At 52.3% G+C, this 16824-nt stretch overlaps 1 protein-coding gene across 1 annotated transcript in view; it reads left to right on the top strand.

The window, feature by feature from the left end:
- Positions 1 to 13396, top strand: part of WNT3 (Wnt family member 3) — a 52627-nt gene extending 39231 nt beyond the window's left edge. Inside the window, exons 2-4 of the mRNA XM_021295409.2 lie at positions 9 to 250; positions 10083 to 10348; positions 11676 to 13396. Coding sequence (XP_021151084.2) covers positions 9 to 250; positions 10083 to 10348; positions 11676 to 12155 — 988 coding nt within the window. The 3' untranslated portion in view covers positions 12156 to 13396. The remainder of the gene's footprint in view (positions 1 to 8; positions 251 to 10082; positions 10349 to 11675) is intronic.
- The last annotated feature ends 3428 nt before the right edge of the window (positions 13397 to 16824 follow it).

Below are 16824 nucleotides of genomic sequence, written 5' to 3'. Positions count from 1 at the left end.
GGTTGCAGGTCCCTCGCTCTAGGTCAGCAGTACAGCTCCCTGGGGTCCCAGCCCATCCTCTGCGGCTCCATCCCTGGCCTCGTCCCCAAGCAGCTCCGCTTCTGCCGCAACTACATCGAGATCATGCCCAGCGTGGCCGAGGGCGTGAAGTTGGGCATCCAGGAGTGCCAGCACCAGTTCCGGGGCCGCCGCTGGAACTGCACCACCATCGACGACAGCCTGGCCATCTTTGGGCCCGTCCTGGACAAAGGTAAAGAGCGAAGCCAGAGGATCGTGGGGGAATGGGTTTGCCAGGGTGGGTAGAACTCTCACCTCTCCACTTGGCTTTTGGACACACCATGAGTGTCCCACTGGGACATGTTGAGGAAAGGGTCAGATGTCCCTAATTTCAACACTAATTTCTCCAGTTCCTATTTTCTGTTGTTTTTTTGGTGTGTTACATTGAGAAGGGTAATGTGAGAAGGGTCTGTTTGCATCACAGGAGCTCTCAGTAAGGCCAGGTAGATTAAGGAGCAGGAAGGGGAAGGTCTAGCTCCATGAGGGCTCACACGCCCTGGAATCGTGGGCTCCATCCTCCCTGCCCAGAGCAAGCAGCACATCCAAACAACAGGGCCCAGCAGACCCAGGGGAAAAACCAGGGAGAAGGGTTGTGGTCAAGTTCCTTGGGGCCAAGACAAGTCTGCAGCATCCCCTGCCTTCCCCAGGAAGCCAGCGGGCCAGATTTCCCACTAACACTGAGAAGCCGCGGTTGGAATTCGGACCATGTTTAGCCTGGATTTCAACACAGCTTTTCACAAGTGAGCCCAAAACTGTCCGAGCTGGGAACAAAATGGGAGAGAATCAATGTAATTTCCCTCTTCTTTCTCCAAACACTCATGCTTGCCCCTCTTTATCACTCCCTCCTCAAAGGCCAACTTTCTAGACCCACAGGCACACTGGAAGCACGTTAATGAAACATGATAAAGTTGGGATTGCCAATGAGGCCACAGCCTGGGCGTTACACTGAGAAAAGCGAGATATGGGGCCCCAAGACAGCTGGGCCTTCAGCCAAACATGGCCTGAAAGGGGGGTGCTGGGGGACACTGGGGACCAACAACCTACCTTACGTCTCAGATGTCCAGTTAGCAAACCAAGACCTTACGTTAAAAGGCATTCCCATGAAACTGAACCACGTGGTGGATAAGAAACGTGCCTCCCCTCCATCCAGCCCCATGAATTTTGTTGCTTCCATGCTTAGTTCAGCACAAGGGACGTCTACAGATAACGTCTTGGTTTCACAGCTCCGTAAATGCAAGCAAAACCATTTCCAAAGCTTAACTTCTTTGATACTGACAAACATTGAGTCTCTGTAGTCCAATTAAGTGTGTTTATCTAAAAGAAATTATTCTTTCCAGTGACACTTTGGAAATGGGTATCTTAAGGTACAGTCTGTCAGAAAATTGAGATATTAGCGTTGAAAGCCAGGACATTAGATTGTTTCCCAATAGTCTCCTGGCGTGTGCATATCTCCCGCGAATCTTTCTTACAAAGCTGTAATATTCTGCATATAAACAGTTCATTATATTTTTTTTCAAGCCTCAGCCTTCTAATAATGGTACAGCTTCCTGAAACATCAGCAGTATATTTCAGTGAAAATGACTCATTTGGGTTAAAGTGATCTCTTGCAGAAATCAGGATCATAAAGTCGTATTAGAGTGCTAATAGGGACGTGAGATTCAATTCCCTTCTGTTTCACCAGGATGTATTTTGGGTTAGCTGCTGTATTTACTGTCAAAAAATTTGTCACCAAGGCTTGCCCAAACTTCAGCACCTACAAGATCCAAAATTTTCCTAAAAACTATAATTAAAAGCTACTGTAAAAAATTTCAAACACGTAATGAAAGAACTGCTATGGCATTCAGGCACTGAATATCTCTCACCACCATTTCTGTCAGCATGAAAGCACTGAAAAATTGGATTTGAACCATCCTCCCCATAATGAGCAAACTTAACTTTGAATTTATGAAGAATATTTTAAGATTCTTTCAGCTGCAGACTAGAGCAAAGCCCCGTGCATAGACATGCCTCAACACTGCCGTGCACTCCGGGCTGACAATGTAAAATATCACCCATAGCTCTGAAACTCTTCTGACAGATGGAGAAAAATTATTGAGCACATTTGTTATACAGTTCTCCCGATCAAACCCTGACGCATCGATACTCTCCTAGACAGCACTGTCAGGCAATTAGCTTGAAAAATGTATTTATTATGGTGTCTCAGTAACCAGTAAGTAGAACAGTTAAAAATAAACAGTATCATCTGCAAATAGCGATACATCAAAGTCCAACCCATTTGATTGTGGTTATTATTTACTTTCTAAAATGTGCTAATGTCTTTTCACTGCTGCCTCGAAAATTAATGAGCAGAGACGGGATTGGACTCATTTCATCTATGCAGGAATGTCTAACACCAGGAAAGCCTTTGCAATTCCCAAAGTTCATTTTCTCAGCTGAAGGAAGAGAGAATGTTGACAATAAATGGTCTTTTCTCCAGCCCTGATAGATCTCGTTAGCTGTGATGAATCTGGGGAGCAACACGGCTCATCCTGGCCGGGGGGGGATGGGGTCGCTGGACACTCCTGTTCTGTCACAGCATCACCTGGGCTGTGGCCCTGTTGTCCTTGGTTGCAGCCACAGCAGAAATCGAGGAGTTTGAGCCCAAAACCTGGAACCGGGATCTGCGATCACCCCGGCCACGTGTTTTACATCTGGCCCAGCCCTGAGCCATGTCAGCTGTGGCTGTGCTCACTCCTCGGCTTCCAGGACACATGGAGGGGTGTAACCCCATAAACTAAGAGTCATTAATTCATAGGTAGACTCAAACTATGATGAGAATCACTCTCGCAGTTTGCGCTGTGCATTAGGCCGATAGGCATGAAACGCTAAGCCCAAAATAGCCAGTATTTAAGCTATGATAACTACCTGGATGAAATCACCTCTAAGTATCAAAGAGCAACATTTAGGTTAATCTCATCTACTGCTCCCTTAGGTCGATTGAAGCTACTTTGGAAAAAACTTCAAAGGTGTAGTTCTCGCTACAATAGCATGGAAGAATCATTTCTAATACAGCTTGAAAAGAAATTGAGGATAATTTCATTTTAAAGGAGTTGCAAAAATGTTAATCACAGTTGCTTCAATTCAGAGCTTAGCCTGAAGAGCGACGTGTGGGAAACAGAGGGACCCTCTCACGGCACAATGGTTCAAGCCTTTCTTGGTTCCTCTTGGGCACATTACCCGGCGTCCAGGGCTGGTGTCAGCACGGGAGCCCAGGGCATCGCCCCGGCACAGCCCGCGGGGTTCCTGCCCCCGGTCCTGCCGCCACGTCCCCATCTCACTGCTCTCACCAGCTTCTCCGTGAGACTCCCATCTCTCCTCTCGCACTCTCTTGAGTGGCTACAAACTCGCAGCAAAGCCATAAACAGCAAATACAGCACAGGGACTGAAGCGGGGGCTGCTGAACACCCCCCTGGCTTAGGCCTCTGCCTGGCCCAAATCCCTCCCCTGTGCCCTACCCAAAATTCAGACGAGGTTTTTGCATTAAACGTGTGGCAGCTGTAGCTGGTGAGACTTTGGTTTCCTAGGGCCACTGATTACCTTCCTGCAGGTTTTCTTTTGTGTGTGTCTTCTCCTAACCTGGGCTGTGGAAAAAAGAAAAAAAAAAAAAAAGAAAATAACCCCAGAATGTGGGGTAAGATCATGTTTTTACAAGCAAATTCTCCAAGATGATTTATACTGCAGGTGTGCAGTCTGGGACAAGGAGGGAAGAAAAACCTGCTTTCCCCCCTCTCTTTTCTCCCTCCCTTTTCTTTTTAAACTAAGGTCAGTTTTTATTAAAAGACAATGTCTCTTCCAGCCAAGTCCTACCCCAAAGCCAAGGTTGAGCCAACATCCAGGTGACTTACTGCTGCTCCGGATGGGTGAGCAATTACCATTCTCTGCGTCAGTGATAAAGACTGGGATTTTGGTTCAAGTACGGTGCCCCGAAAGAGCTGTTTGTGAGTGCAGGAGGCAGGAACACCCCACAGGCATCTGGAGACCAACTCCTGAGACAGAGAAAAGGTCCCTGAGCTGCAGGCAGGACAGGACCTGCAGGAGCCTCAGCAAGATGAGACATTCCCCCACATCTTGAGCTAAGGGGAACGGCTCTTCCCCGGCCACCTCGCAGCCCGGCTGCCCTTTGCTCTCTCTCCAGCAAGACCACAGAATCACAGAATCACAGGTGCTGAAGGGACGTTCCCATCTCCCCCAGTGCCCCCCTGCCATGAGCAGGGACATCTTCACCAGCTCAGGTTGCTCAGAGCCCCGTCCAGCCTGGCCTGGGATGTCTCCAGGGATGGTTCATCCACCACCTCTCTGGCCAACCTGGGCCAGGCTCTCACCACCCTCACGGACAACAATTCCTTCCTCATGGCCAGCCCAAATCTCTAGTTTAAATCTAGTTTCAAACCATCACCCCTTGTCCTATCGCAACAGGCCCTGCTCAAAAGTCTGTCCCCATCTTCCTTCTTGGCCAATTTACGTATAAAAAGGCCGCACTAAGGTCTCCCCGCAGCTTCTCTTCTCAGCTGAACACCCCAGCTCTCTCAGCCTGTCCTCCCAGCAGAGCTGTTCCAGCCTCGGATCATTCCTGTGGCTCCTCTGGCCCCTCTCCAGCAGGTCCATGTGTGTCCTGTGCTGAGGACCCAGAGCTGGACCAGCACTGCAGGGGGGTCCCACAGAGTGGGGCAGATGGGCAGGATCCCCCCAAACCTGCTGCCCACGGGGCTGGGGATGCAGCCCAGGGGATGATCGACCTGCTGGGCTGCAAGATGCTACCAGTTCTCCAGAAAGGTCCCTCCTAGCCCCAGTGGGGCTCCAGCCTTTGCCAGTGGCGCCGGCCGGGGCCGCATCTCGCCGTGCGCGGCTGCGAGGGGCTCGACGGCCGCGGGGCAGGTGCAGGACGCGCAGCTGAGCCCACGCTGCCTCTCAGGGTCCTTGTGTGCTGGGCTAAGCCCCTGACACGAGCTGTGAAAAGGCAGACCCGCACCACGATAACCCATGGCTTTTCTCAGCCATGACACTCGCAGTCATTTGCATCTAAACAGGGGTGTGTGGGATCAGGGGCTGTCTTGATATAAACTCAACAGCTTAAAGGGAGGGGGAGGGAAAGGAGAGAGGGAGAGAGAAAAATAAGCTTATACCGATGAGAAAGAGCTAAGCTTCCTCCCCTACTGTGAGGCAGGGCGAGCGATACCATCCCAGCGCCGCAGTCGTTTCAAATCGCTGCCGCATTCACACGCCCTTTAGCCATTCTGATCCGGTGGCGGGGGGCTGGGGAGAGCCATCAATAGGGATTTCCCAGCCGGGCTGGCGGGATTGGAGGGTGATGGCAGGACAGGGGAACATTGCCCCGTTGCTACGAGGTGCTCCTGGGGAATGCCAGTGCTCTGTGCCGTGGGTACGCTGGCCGGCGGAAACATTCCGCATTATGCTGGTAATACAGTGTGACACCACGGGAACAATGGCAAATTGAGTGTCCCAGCAGGTAACGGGCCCGGCTGGGAGACAGTCGCAGTGGTGCACTGTCAAGACGGCTCTAATCCTCCCTCGCCAGCCCCTCCCCTGGTTCTGGGAACGCTGCTCCCGCATTTCGTCTCTGGGAAATTCTCCCGGCTCCTCGCCCAGGCCCAGGGGAGGATTTCAAGGCGAAGGCGTCTGTGTGCGCAGCTCGCTCCCCCCGGCCCGGCATCGCGCCCAGAGCTCACCGGGCAGACGCGTGGTCACGGGGGTGCTGGGGCAGCTGGACAGGGCTGCAGCCCCCGGCGCGGCTTCATGGCGCCTGTGCCCGCAGCAGCACCGGCCCCGGCTCAGCTCCCGCCCCAGCATCCGCGCTCTGAGCAGGGACTCACAAAACACGGCTCTCCATCCCGTGCCCGTCGCTTTTGCACACCCCCGGGATGGAAAGCGAAGGCATGTCAGCACGGAGAGCGGCTCGTGTCCTCCCCCTCTGCCCCTGAGCTGTCCTGGTCTGAGGCCAGAAGGGCTCGCTGGCTCCTCTAATCTGATCTGCTTTAGATCACAGGCCACCCAAAGAGCCTTTGTCAGGCCGAAATGCTCCACTTGGAGCAGTGATCTTCAACCGGTGGCCCACAGCCCCCAGTGGTCCCCGTGTAAGCTGCTGGTGGAAGGTACCTAAGGAAAACCTCAGTAGGTAGAGGCTGGATCTCTGCTGGCACATGAGAGGTGGGGAGGTCAAGGAGGGAAGAGTTTCAATTAAAAGAAACTAAAAACCATAGTGTGGTCCCACTGGCAGTGACAGGGTTGAGCAGCCCCGGTTTAGGATCACGTTTGGCACCTAGAGCCGAGTTCCCCACGGTGCAGCAGAGGAGGGACGCGCGTCTCTGCAGCTGGCACGTCCGCACAAGCTGCCTCTTTTGATTGTCAGTAGGGGGTGAAATCCGGTGGGTTTGAGACTCCTGATTTTTGGATACTACATCCCATCTCTGCAAAGAGGCCAAGGAGCAGGACCTGGTGCAGCAAAGACCTCCCCAGAACACGAGGCAAGAGCGGGTGAGGGGTGCGCAGGAGCCCAGAGGACGGGTCATGGCTCCTGCTCGAGCGGAGGGGAGAGTCTCCAAGGTGGTCTGAGTCGGGGAACATTCTGGCTTCATCCCACGTCCACTGATGACTGTCCTGATCATTTCGTACAGCTACACCAACCAGGCAGCCAGGACCATCCACAGCAGCGGTTCCCCAGCACCGTGGCCCCTGATCTTCAGCACCTCCCCGGTCTCCGGCCACAAGGCTGGATGGACTCAAACATCTACTCTGAATTGAAACACCTAAAGTCTCCATCTTTATAAGATGCCACGCAGGGTTGAAGCACTGCGGTGTCATTCACCAGGGTGCTGCGTTTCTGCAGAATGCGGCACACCGGGACACACGGTTCGACCAGAGAGACTCTGAACCAAAACTTGTCCCCAAGGAGAAAGTTGAGTGAGATGTTATTTTGCACGTGATTGGGAAAGTCTGTGTTTAGTAAAGACCTGCCCAAGTCAGTGGTCAAACTCCTGCTGATTTCAAAATGAGTAGAATTAGTACAACACTGCCTGCCATAAATAGAGATAGAGATGGAGATGGAGATGGAGATGGAGATGGAGATGGAGATGGAGATAGAGATAGAGGTAGAGGTAGAGATAGAGATAGAGATAGAGATAGAGATAGAGATAGAGATAGAGATAGAGATAGAGATAGAGATAGAGATAGAGATAGAGATAGAGATAGAGATAGAGATAGAGATAGAGATAGAGATAGAGATGATAGAGATAGAGATGATAGAGATAGAGATGATAGAGATAGAGATAGAGATAGAGATAGAGATAGAGATAGAGATAGAGATAGAGATAGAGATAGAGATAGAGATAGAGATAGAGATAGATAGAGATGGAGATGGAGATGGAGATGGAGATGGAGATGGAGATGGAGATGGAGATAGATAGAGATGGAGATGGAGATGGAGATGGAGATGGAGATGGAGATGGAGATAGATAGAGATAGAGACAGAGACAGAGACAGAGACAGAGACAGAGACAGAGACAGAGACAGAGATAGAGATAGAGATAGAGATAGAGATAGAGATAGAGATAGAGATAGAGATAGAGATGATAGAGAGACAGAGACAGAGACAGAGACAGAGACAGAGACAGAGACAGAGACAGAGACAGAGACAGACAGACAGATAACAACAAGGAAGCTTTAAGGCCATCCTGAGCAGGGCTCTGTAGCTCAACAGCCAGGCCACCACTGCAAGAACCCACACTCCAAGTCCAGGGACCAAAGTTTCTGACAGAAATTCTGGCAGAATTTGGTTCTCCTCACCTTTCTGGAAAGAGGAATCAAACCCCGGCACAGATGGGCAGCCAGGCTGGTGGGTGTAATGGACGTTTCTGGAAAGACGTAACAAATGTTGCTCTTCAACCAAAATAAAATGGAAGTTTTGCTTCCTGCAAACACTAAGGAGTAAATACAGAGACCATTAAAAGCTACTTGAAGATGGAAGTCAATGTAAGCAGAGGAACAAATTGGATGGGCTTTAATCTGGGTTGAATATACAAAGTTGTTACCATTGTCCTGCTTTCAAACCAGTGGAAGAGCCACCCGTGAGAGCACCAGCAAGAAGACCAGCGCGTTCAGAGCACGTCACAACGATCTCCCAAAGAGTTAATATACCAGGACGTACAACGCGGGAAACACCCTTTCCATTTCACCATGTTTTGTCCACTCTCAGACAGAACACAGGAGTCCCAAAAACATGTAACTGAACTCACAGACCTCACAGTGGGGAAACGCCACCATATTAAGTGGACAAGGTCATACCCTTCCGTCCCCTCTAAAGCCAGCTCTAGGTGTCCTCACAGTGCTGGTATTTTGTGCTTCTAATATCTCAGAAGTTCCCTCAGGCCACTAAAATATGTTTTGACGGCTCCACGGCCACTGTGGGTGTGGGTGTGCAGTTTGGAACAGCCCCCACGAAGCCACCTCAGGGGACTTTCAACTCTAGGCTTGGTCATTTCCATCCGGAACAGCCCACCCTGAATGAGATGTTCCTCATGTTCATGGCAACCACCACTGAGCGAGGAAGGGCTGTGCGGTGGAGGGTACGGTGGCATGTGGGGCTGCGGGAGGGTTTGGGTCACGATGAAGAGCAGCAGGTCCCTGGTTTCAGGCACTTGAGGCGAGTCTGGAGGCTCCAGGCACAGAGCAGGTGGCTCTGGTCTGGTTTCTCACCCATCCCACGTGGCCTTGTTGTCCTGCGCAGACCCGGCTGCCTGTAACATCCAGCCCATGTAAACATCTTTATTACTCCTGGTGCTTTCCCCACACCCACGTGCATTTTGGCTGCTGCCACCCAAAGTCCAAGTCAGGGCCCCGCAGAATGAGCAGGGAAGGGAAGGGATTGAAAAAGGTGAATACTGTCCCAGGTACCCAGAGAGGTGGTGGATGAACCATCCCTGGAGACATCCCAGGCCAGGCTGGACGGGGCTCTGAGCACCCTGAGCTGGTGAAGATGTCCCTGCCCATGGCAGGGGGGCACTGGGGGAGCTGGGAAGGTCCTTCAACACAAACCATCTGTGATTCCGTGATTCAATGACCGTTGCCCTGCCACAGGCACAGTGGAAGAGGCGATGGACGGAGATGCTCCAGTTCAGCAAACCCACTGCACCTCCACCTTCACGTGGATTTTCTGCTTTGTCCCCACCTCCTGCCCGGGTATCTTTGTTCTGCTGAAACATTTTCTCTATCTGAGCATGGAAGATCCACACACGTTCCCAGATCCCAGCCCACCTGGGCATCCTGGGCAAGTTACTTCATCCTTTCTTCAGCATTCAGTGCTTTAAGGACTTTCTCCAGCTTCGCTCCTTTCGGCCTGTCAAAATCTATTAATGCCGATAGTTAGAGACTTGAGTTTCATCTGTTGTCCTCCAGGATTATTTGGTAATTAATGACCAACTTCCTTGTTATCTTCACACTCTCCACTGGTTTTATTCTATTGCTGTAAAGTCACTAGATGTAGTTTAGCCTGGATACATTTAACAGTAATTACTCTCTCTTAGGCTTTTTCTGCCATCGCCTGTTCTGCGTCACCTGAAACCTTTCCCCATTTCAGCACATGTATGAGCTTCTTCATCTCCCCTTGGACTAACTCCAGCCATGGAGTCCCTCTCTGGGCTTCCAGACCAGGAATTACTCCCGTAACTCTCTTCTGAGGCCCCTCAAGCTCTCACCAACACTTTGTGCATCCATGATGAATCAAATCCTGCACCCATTGTATCTTCATTCGTGACACACAGAGCTGGAATCACTTCTCTCCCACCTACTTCCATCTGCGTCCTTCAAAGGGCGATTCCAGCAGCACCCGGTTCAGAAAAAGTTACTTAAAAAATTAATAAAATAACAACTCTTTTTTTGCTTTTTAATGAGGTTTAGATGATGCTGAAGGGGGTTGGGAAGGAAAATAAAAGTGTTGCCTTGACCGATAACCCTGTGACTCTGTTTATCTGCAGCCACGCGAGAGTCCGCCTTCGTCCACGCCATCGCGTCGGCCGGGGTGGCCTTCGCCGTCACCCGCTCCTGTGCCGAGGGCACGTCCACCATCTGTGGCTGTGACTCCCACCACAAGGGACCTCCGGGAGACGGCTGGAAATGGGGGGGATGCAGCGAGGACGCCGACTTCGGCGTGCTGGTGTCGCGGGAGTTCGCGGACGCCCGAGAGAACCGCCCGGACGCCCGCTCGGCCATGAACAGGCACAACAACGAGGCCGGCAGGACGGTGAGTGCTCGGAGGGGCCAGAGCTGGTGGTGTCGGCGGGGACGGCCCAGTCTGGATCCCCACGATGTAACGGGACCATGATAACGCCCAGGCACAAGGTTTCAAGGGTTATTTTCCAGGGCGCAGCATTTCCACCCCCCAAACAGACGGCTGGGGGTTGAGAAGAGCTAAACACACCTTGATTCCAGTGCAAACATCTCCCACGTCACCGTGTAGAAACCCCACTCAACTGCCCAAGACCCCAGGTCGACGGCAAAGAGGAATTTCCACCCAAGCTGCTCTTTCCTGTGTGCTCCCTGTTGTAACCTTGTCCCACCCAATGAATCATGGGACCAGATGATCATTGTAGGTCCCTTCCAACTGAAATATTCCCTTCTGTTCTGCTGTCAGCAGGTACCTTGGCCACCGCCCACTCTAGGTCATCGGCAAACCCAGCGTGCCTCAACTGTGTTACAGGGAAGCTGTTCAAACGGTGCTTGAAGCAAACACTAGATATCACTTTTCCACACCCCTGCAGGCAGAGCTGGAAGGGTAGAAGCTTGAAACTCTAAATTATGTTGATGACAGTTTCATGTCTAGAAAAAGACTCCATATATATATGAATTTTAGCAAAAATCAGTGATTGTTTTGCTCCACACAAAGTTTCTGAGGTTTCAGCATCATGTCCTTGTATTCACAACTTCATTTACTTTCTAGTGCAAACTGTCAGACTTGGTGCATAAAACAAAGGGTTGTTACCAAAGCTGGGACAAGGGGGTCAGTCTGCATCTACATGTGTCAGAGACGTCCTCCAACCCTCAACTTAGAGAACCAAGAGCGGTTTGGGTTGAAGGGACATTCCCAGCACCCCCAGTGCCCCCCCTGCCATGAGCAGGGACATCTTCACCAGCTCAGGGTGCTCAGAGCCCCGTCCAGCCTGGCCTGGGATGTCTCCAGGGATGGTTCATCTACCACCTCTCTGGCCAACCTGGGCCAGGCTCTCACCACCCTCAGGGACAACAATTCCTTCCTGCGCTCTGATTGTACACACACACACACACACAATGACCCATTGAAAGGATCAGACTTTGGGATTAGATTGGATTGGTTTGGACTGGTTTGGATAGGTGATCAGAGCAGCTGCCCATCTCAGATTTTTCCAGCGCAATGTCTCCGTCTAGAGATGTTTCTGCCACACACCCAAGCTCCCACACACTTAAAACCAGCTGACACTTTCCAGACTAAGCTCAGATCAGACATTTCAATCCAGGTAGCAAAACGGGGCAATCGAAACCAAACGCCGGGCATCATAAACCGCTGCTGACCTTGTTTTCTCTCGCCCGCACAGACCATCCTGGACCACATGCACCTGAAGTGCAAGTGCCACGGTCTCTCGGGAAGCTGCGAGGTCAAGACCTGCTGGTGGGCCCAGCCTGATTTCCGGGCAATTGGCGACTACCTGAAGGATAAATACGACAGCGCTTCTGAGATGGTGGTTGAAAAGCACCGTGAATCTCGGGGATGGGTGGAAACTCTTAGGGCCAAGTATGCTCTTTTCAAGCCACCAACGGAGCGGGATCTGGTCTACTATGAGAACTCCCCCAATTTTTGCGAGCCCAACCCGGAGACGGGCTCCTTTGGGACAAGGGACAGAACGTGCAACGTCACCTCCCACGGGATCGACGGCTGCGACCTGCTGTGCTGCGGCCGCGGCCACAACACCAGGACTGAGAAGCGGAAGGAGAAGTGTCACTGCATCTTCCACTGGTGCTGCTACGTGAGCTGCCAGGAGTGCGTACGCGTCTACGACGTCCACACCTGCAAGTAAACGTGGGTAGGTCTCCAACTGACGGGACGTTGCTCCAGAGCAGGGCCGAGGGGCCCATGGACCCTGTGACCAGCCCCTCCATGGTGGCCTCACACTTCAGAGGATGGTATCAAACAATCCCAGTGCCCTTGGTCAAGGCATATACCCCAACACAGCCCAAACCAGCGCTGTGCGGAAGGGTCCCAGCATCTCACCCACACAAGGTGGTCCAAGGCTGGACCCAGCGCTGCAGACACGTTAGATCATCGATTCGCTGACTTCTTTTTGGCACGACAGACCGTCTGGGGAGCAGCAGGGACAGCCCAGGTCCCGCGGGGCACAGCCACGCCAATGTGCTGCCAGTGTCCCCTGGGGTCTGGCCCACGGAGGTGCCAACATGGGGCTTTAGGGGGAAATTAATTTTACGCAGCGAAAGCCGAGCAGACCTGGGCTGCCCTGCCCGCCGCACGGGCACCCTGGTGCCAGCAGATGTGGTGAGGAGGAGGAAGGAGCCAACCCCTCTATCACCGGCCAGGCTCCCTCCTGCCTCCTCTAAGATGGAGGAGAAACAAACCCCTCTGAGCACAGGAACAGAGCCTTAGAGCCGCCTCTCCTCCCACCTTTGCCCACTCTGCTCCCACAGCCCCAAATCTTCTCCTTTAACCCCCCTCAGGGGTCAGCAGGACACCGGAGACCAGAGCTGATCCTCTGGCATTTGGCCCACGAGCAGGTGACAGTGGTGAGGCCACCACCCCTCACATGGGGACGAGTTCCAGCCGCCCCCTGGCCCTGCAGCTGCCACAGAGGGTGTTTTTAAGGACCTGGGCAGATCCGCCCCATTGATGCACCTGTTTACTAATTGTTCCCTAATATGACTTCATGTCCCAGAGTGAGCCCAGAGCATCTCTCTGGGGACAGGGTACCCGCCAGGTGAGCTGCTACACCAGCTCCGAGCATCAGTAACGGATGGGGAGACAGAAGCCACGGCAAGGGGTCATTTCTGTCCAGGCTTCCTTGTCAGCGTTTCCCCTCCAGACTTGGTCAAACCATTTCCAGCGAGACAAGGGCAGAGGGGACAGGAGAACATCATCCTCCAGCACAACCCCAGGCAGATCCTCTTCTCTTCTCTTCTCTTCTCTTCTCTTCTCTTCTCTTCTCTTCTCTTCTCTTCTCTTCTCTTCTCTTCTCTTCTCTTCTCTTCTCTTCTCTTCTCTTCTCTTCTCTTCTCTTCTCTTCTCTTCTCTTCTCTTCTCTTCTCTTCTCTTCTCTTCTCTTCTCTTCTCTTCTCTTCTCTTCTCTTCTCTTCTCTTCTCTTCTCTTCTCTTCTCTTCTCTTCTCTTCTCTTCTCTTCTCTTCTCTTCTCTTCTCTTCTCTTCTCTTCTCTTCTCTTCTCTTCTCTTCTCTTCTCTTCTCTTCTCTTCTCTTCTCTTCTCTTCTCTTCTCTTCTCTTCTCTTCTCTCTTCTCTTCTCTTCTCTTCTCTTCTCTTCTCTTCTCTTCTCTTCTCTTCTCTTCTCTCTTCTCTTCTCTTCTCTCCTCTCCTCTCCTCTCCTCTCCTCTCCTCTCCTCTCCTCTCCTCTCCTCTCCTCTCCTCTCCTCTCCTCTCCTCTCCTTTCCCTTCCGGGCCCCAGGGGTGGCCGGACACATCCCACAAGCCACCTCAGTGCAGAGGAATCAGTGTTTGTCCCTCCCCAGGCCACATCCCCTCCTCGACCACATCCCCCACATCTCCGGCTGGCATCTTCATGGCATATCAAACCTTAAATATTCTCTCTGTCCTGGTGGGCTCCTCTGCAGCTGATGAGGAGCAATAACCACGTTCCAACACGGCTCCTCACGCACCAGTGATTTAACACAGAAATAAGTCCAAACCATTAAAGCTGTGTCGTTACTCCCCCCACTTCTCTGTCCCTGGGAAGAGCAGCGCACGGTGCTGCAAAGAGCAATAAAACGGGTGCAAAACACCCGGGACGGAGCACAGGACACGGGTCCCGACCCCCGACCCGCGCTGGAGGGAATCGGAGCCAAGTTCTGGGTCTGAGGAGCCACCGGGTCCAGCGGCCGCGGGAATCGGAGCCCCCAGGAGAGCCTGGGAACCCCCGGCCCGGAATCAGCTCTTCCGATATGCATTCTATTTAAAAGTATATATTAAATCCTGTGTCTGGAAAGACTCCAAGTACCTGACTTCAAACAAAATCCCTTGTTTGTTTGTTTGGTTTTGTTTTTGTTTTTTAATCAAGAAAAGGTATTTAATATTAAATAGAACATTTATTGCCTTGTAATTATTTTACTGTAGCCAGGTATTCTAGCACTGAATGGAAGATCTTTTTCCACCAATCTGCTGTATCCAAAGTTTTGTATAAAGCTGTAGAAGTCAATTTCTTTTTTATTTTATATTCAGAAAATGTCTCTTTTATAAGCATTATTTATTATACAATGTATATACTTGAGTTAACTAAGATTATATATTATATAAATATATATATTTGGAGAAAAATATATTTCAACTTGCTTTTTTTTTTGTGGTACGTCATTAAAGAGAAGGTAAAAAACCCACCAAAAATAAGCACTTGCCGATTGTGTGTTGCCTCTGGAGGTGCTTTGAGTCCTGCTGGACGTTGCGGGTGCTGGGTCGGCATCAGCTTCTCAGGCACAGGGACGGTCACAGGAACGCAGGATGATGATGGTAAAATGCAGCAAATATGGGAGATTTGACACCCGAACGCTAAGATTTTTATCTCTAGAGCATCACCTCGCCGTGTGCATACAACTCGGGATTAATGGTTTAAAAGGGGCTTTGGACTCTGTGTCCTCGCGCCGCTGGCACTCGCAAGCTGGCACTGAATCTCCGTGATGGACAGATGAATAACGGAGTGGAGCATCTCCCGTGTGAGGAAAGGCTGAGGGAGCTGGGGCTCTGGAGCTGGACAAGAGGAGACTGAGGGGGGACTCATTCCTGGGGATCAATATGGAAAGGGGGAGTGTCAGGAGGATGGAGCCAGGCTCTTCTGGTGACAACCAGTGACAGGACAAGGGGCAATGGGTGCAAACTGGAACACAGGAGGTTCCGCTGGAAGATGAGAAGCAACTTGTTCCTGGTGAGGGTGGCAGAGCCTGGCCCAGGCTGCCCAGGGAGGTTGTGGAGTCTCCTTCTCTGCAGACATTCCAACCCGCCTGGACACCTTCCTGTGTAACCTCATCTGGGTGTTCCTGCTCCATGGGGGGATTGCACTGGATGAGCTTTCCAGGGCCCTTCCAGCCCCTCACATGCTGAAACCCCTCTGCTGAAAACCCAGAGGAGCACAAACTCAGCCCGGAGCTCGACAGCTTCACCAGCTCCCGTGTCCATCCCTCACCCCAAACCCAACCCCAACGCTCTCAAACACATCTGTCTTGGGTCAACAGCTCAACTCGTGACACAGTCATGTTTCTGGAAGGTTCGGGAAAAAGCAGCAACAGAAGGGGATGGAGAATTTGGTCCTTATTGCTTAAAGCGAAAGTTCTCACTGAAAAGCGCAGGGTGTCGTAGGGAGGACGTGGTGGGGAGGGGGTGCCAGAGTCATCCTCTTGTGCCACCTGCAGGAAACACCTCGGGTGGAGCCCTCGGGGAGGCTGGAACGGGTGGGATGTCACACCCAGCAGTGTGACCGGGTTTTCCAGCGTGTCCTTGTGCAAGTGTGATATCCCTGACTCACCCACACGCACACGTGTTCGTCTGTGGGGCCTCCGCAGCACCGCGAGGTCCAGAAACCTCTTGAACTGGACCAGAGATCTTCACAGGCAGCTCCTTCAAAATTCAGCAGAGGTTGGGGGGACCTGCTGGGAAGCAGCTCTGCAGAGGGACCTGGGAGTTCTGGTCAACAACAGGGTGACCGTGAGTCACCAATGTGCCCGTGTGGCCAAGAGGCCGATGCGACCTGGGGTGTGTGAGGAAGAGTGTGGGCAGCAGGTCAAGGAGGGGAATCCTCCCCCTCTGCTCTGCCCTGGGGAGGCCACATCTGCACAACTGGGGCCAGTGCTGGGCTCCCCAGTTTGAGAAGGACAAGAAACCACTGCAGAGAGTCCAGGGAGGGACACAAAGATGCTGAGGGCTCTGGAGCATCTTTGTGCTGAGGAGACACTGAGAGAGCTGGGGCTGTTGAGCTGGAGAAGAGAAGCTGAGAGGGATCTGCTCAATGGATCAATATCTCAGGGTGGGTGTCAGAGGATGGACCAGACTCTGTTCAGTGGTGCCCAACGCCAGGGTGAGGGGCAACGGGCACAGACTGAAACACAGGAGGCTCCATCTGAACACGAGGAGAAACTTCTTTCCTTTGCGGTGCCAGAGCCTGGCCCAGGCTGCCCAGAGCGGGTGTGGAGTCTCCTGCTCTGAGACATTCAGACCCCCTGGGATCCTGTGTGATCTGCCTGTGACCCTGCGTGATCTGCCTGTGACCCTGCGTGAGCAGGTGGGGCTGGGGATCTACAGGGATCCTGCAGCCCAACCAGCCTGGGATCCTGGGGTTCTGTGAAGATGAGCCCTGGTGAGCCCATCCAGGCCGAGGGTCCATTCGATCCATCCCTGCTCAGGTACAACGTGAACACCCCATGGCCACCAGCAGCCCAGGAACGGCTTTGCCACCTTCACGCTGCACATCACCCCACACACCCACCCCTGCTCCACCGGCACCAAAGACACAGATGTCTCCCAGA

Source organism: Columba livia, chromosome 23 (genome assembly GCF_036013475.1).
Source record: "Columba livia isolate bColLiv1 breed racing homer chromosome 23, bColLiv1.pat.W.v2, whole genome shotgun sequence".
In the NCBI taxonomy this organism is placed as follows: Eukaryota; Metazoa; Chordata; class Aves; order Columbiformes; family Columbidae; genus Columba; species Columba livia.
The sequence above is the reverse complement of the archived record's forward strand: the minus strand, read 5'-3'. Positions and strand labels throughout refer to the sequence as shown.